The sequence below is a fragment of the Hipposideros armiger genome, unplaced genomic scaffold (genome assembly GCF_001890085.2).
Source record: "Hipposideros armiger isolate ML-2016 unplaced genomic scaffold, ASM189008v1 scaffold_520, whole genome shotgun sequence".
NCBI classification, from domain to species: domain Eukaryota; kingdom Metazoa; phylum Chordata; class Mammalia; order Chiroptera; family Hipposideridae; genus Hipposideros; species Hipposideros armiger.
Window position 1 is genome coordinate 122121 of NW_017731870.1, and position 3573 is coordinate 125693.

General features: G+C 41.7%; 1 protein-coding gene across 1 annotated transcript in view; it reads right to left on the bottom strand.

Moving 5' to 3' along the window:
- The window catches only part of FOCAD (focadhesin), a 302193-nt gene that overhangs the window by 21376 nt on the left and 277244 nt on the right, over window positions 1–3573 (bottom strand). The window contains exon 35 of the mRNA XM_019668206.1: window positions 2607–2735. Within this exon, the coding sequence (XP_019523751.1) occupies window positions 2607–2735 (129 nt within the window). The remainder of the gene's footprint in view (window positions 1–2606; window positions 2736–3573) is intronic.

Below are 3573 nucleotides of genomic sequence, written 5' to 3' on the forward strand. Positions count from 1 at the left end.
GAGAAATTGGAACCCTTTTGTACTGTTGGTGGTACTGTAAAATGGTAGAACTGCTATGGACAACAGTATGATAGTTCTTCAAAAAATTAAAAATAGAACTACCATATGATCCAATAACCCCACTTTCAGTATATATCCAAAATAATTGAAAGCAGAGTCTTGAAGAGATATTTGTACATCCATGTCCACAGCAGTACTATTTACAATAGCAAAGAATGGACACAACCCAAATGTCCATCGACAGATGAATGGATAAACAAAATATGATATAAACACAAAATGCAATAGTATTTAACCTTAAAAAGAAAATCCTGTCATCCGCCACATGGGTAAGTCTTGAGGACACTACACTAAGTGAAATAATCCAGTCACAACAAGATCCATTCTGTATGATTTCACTTATATCAGGTAAGTAATCAAGTTAATAGAAACAAAAAGAATGGTGATCACTAGGGGTTAGACTTTAGAGAGAGGGAGAAAGGGAAAGCATTGTTTAATAGGTCTAGAGTTTCAGTTTTGCAAGATGAAAAATTTCTGGAGATTGGGTTCACAACCATGTTGATATACAACAATGTAGATATACTTAACACTACTGAAACGTATTTTTAAAAATGGCTAAGATGGTGAATTTTATGTTATGTGCTTTACATAATAAAAAAAAGGAGAGACTTTTGGTTTCCAATTCTGCATGTAAGGAGCTTAAAAGTCACCACTCTTGTAATAGATAAGCATGATATCGGGGATGGGAGGGCAGTGGATGGGGGGAGGTGTGTTGTGACTTTGTGAGGGGTGAAAAGGATAACTAATGCATTGTTCTGTACACCTGAAACTAATTAAAACAAACAATCAAAAGTCACCACTCTGTCTTAACAACAAGTAAACAGCTGAACAGACTGAAACATCAGCTCTTCTTGGATCCTTAAGAGAGGGAAGGACACACGGCAATCTGCTGCCCTGAGACTGGAGATACAGGCAGATGAATACAGGCACGCCTCATTTTACTGTGCTCTGTTTTATTGTACTTCACAGATAGTGTGTTTTCATCAACACTGAGGTAGGACCCTTCACCAGGAAAAGGATAACGACTTGCTGAAGGTTCCAATGATAGTTCGCATATTTTACAAATAAAGTTATTTTTAATTAGGGTATATACTGTTTTTTAAAATAATGCTATTGCATACTTAATAGCTACAGCATAGTGTAAACATAACTTTTATATGCATTGGGAAACCAAGAATTTCATGGGACTCACTTTACTGAGGTATTTGCTTTATTGCGGTGGTCTGGAGCTGAGCCCACAATATCTCCAAGGTATATTGGTACAGAGAGTCATGGCTTACCAGATCACAGACTGATGAACAGAAAATACTGCAGGGACAAGGAAAACCTGAACTAATTGATGAAATGCTGAAGGTTCTGTATGGATAACTCTGACGCTCATAAATTTGATAACCTAGATGAAATGGGCCAATCCTTTGAAAGATACAACAGTCTGTCAAAACTCACACAAGAATAGATTATCTATATACTCCTACATCTATTTAAAAATTGAGTCAATAATTAATAGCCTTCTAAAACAGAAAGCACCATGCCCAGATGAGTTCACAGGTAAATTCTCCCAAATATTTAAGGAAGAACGTATACCAATTCTCTACAATCTCCTTCAGAAGACAGAAACAGAGGGAATATTTCCTAGCTCATTCTACGAGGTCAGCATTACCCTAATACAAAAACCAGATGAAGATACAACAAAAAAACTACAGGGTCAGCTGAGTGGTGCGTTGGTTAAGAGCTGGCTTGGACTCCAGCTCTGAACAGCAGGGCCCCAGTTTGGACCCCACATATGAGGGCCGGTGACGCTGCGCCCTCTACAGCTAAGATGGTGAACAACAGCTCNTAGACTGCTGACTTCTTGTGTCCTCACATGGTAGAAGGGACAGGGAAGTTCTGTGGGGCCTCTTTTCTAAGGGAGCTACGTGGGCTCCGCCCTCATGACTCAATCACCTCCCAGAGGCCCCACCCCTTAATTCCATCACACAGGAGGTTCAACATATACATTTTGCGGGTACACAGACATTCAGACCATAGCACTTCCTTAAAGTATCTAGGAAATAACACTGCGCTGCTGGTACCTTGATCTTAGTGCAGTGAGAACCACACTGGACTTGTGACCTACAGAACTATAAGAAAATAAATTGTTGGTTCACGCCACTACGTCTGTGGTCATTTGTTACAGGAGCAATAGAAAACTGTTATAGCATCCCGTGGGCTACTTCCTGGAAACCCAGGGCTCAGGAAATGCATTTTGATAACCATCAAACCTGGCTTTCTGGGGCCTGCAACAGATGCTCAGCGACGTGCACAGATCAGTCAAGCACCGCCTGGCTGAACGCTGCCTGGTCTGGGTCTTCAGATCGCCTCCTTCTTACCCTCAGCTATTTGTAAAGTGACCAGTGAAAGTAACCCAGTGGCCCCATCCAAGAAGTCAAACTTCAAAATCCCCAAAGTCTATCTGGTCGCTACCAATTGTGACACACAATATATTTTTCTACCCAGGTCACACCCTAAAAGCAGGGTGTGAAGACCTAAAAACACTTGATAGTCACCGAAGTTTAGCCTCATAAGTGGAGAGAGGAGTGCAGCCCAGTTCACAGGAGGGTACTGGTAGCTTTCGCCAACGGTTGCTATGGGTTTCATCACAATCTTGAGAAGGGAAGGAGGCACAGATTCAGGACCTGCAACAGAAAGGAAAAAAATAATAAAACGCCTCCGTACCATTATTAAAATGGAAAAGGCCAACTTTCCCTTCTGGTTCTTCTAGTTTCAAAGGATTTGGTATCATGTCTTTCAATGTGGTCCATCCTTTAATCCTGTGTTCTTAAACCTCAACCCAATTTGCTACAAAACCTGGTTCTCTCTATTCTTCTCTCTCTTATTTGTCTCCAGTCTTCCCCTCTTGTCTGGACAGGAATATGCCACACAGCTACTTAGCTGTCTTCCATACTTTTCCTCATGTCTTTTCACCCAGCTTTCTAAAAAGGGTAACTTTCTCTACATGATTGCCTCACCTCTCGCTGATTCTTCAATCCGCTTCCACAGAGGAGACAATCACGGCCTACGTGGGTCCATTCCCTCTACAATCCCCATGGCCCGAAATGGGCATGTTCTGTGCCATGTGACTCACCACTGTACTCCTCGGCCTGTGCCATGGCTGGCTGATGGCCCCAGAGGTCATCTAAGGTAACAGCTAATCCATAGGTTAACCAGCTATCTGTGACACAGTACCATAACTTTAATGTTCTATTCTTTTTATTGGGGTGGGGCGGGTAATTGGAAATGGAACATAGTGAGAATGGAGCAGTTCTGAGTGGAGCCATTAAGGTGCAGTCAGCGTTGGAGTAGCCACTAAGGGTCACAAAAAATGAAGTTACAAGGAGGTCAGAAATGATGGATAGAAAAGCAGAAGAGCAAGAAGGAGAAGCAAAAGTAGCAGGAGCAACGTAAGCAGTGGAAAGGAAATACGCATCAGAGAAAGAGAAGCATAATCAGCAAAAGGAAAAGAATTAGCAGGAA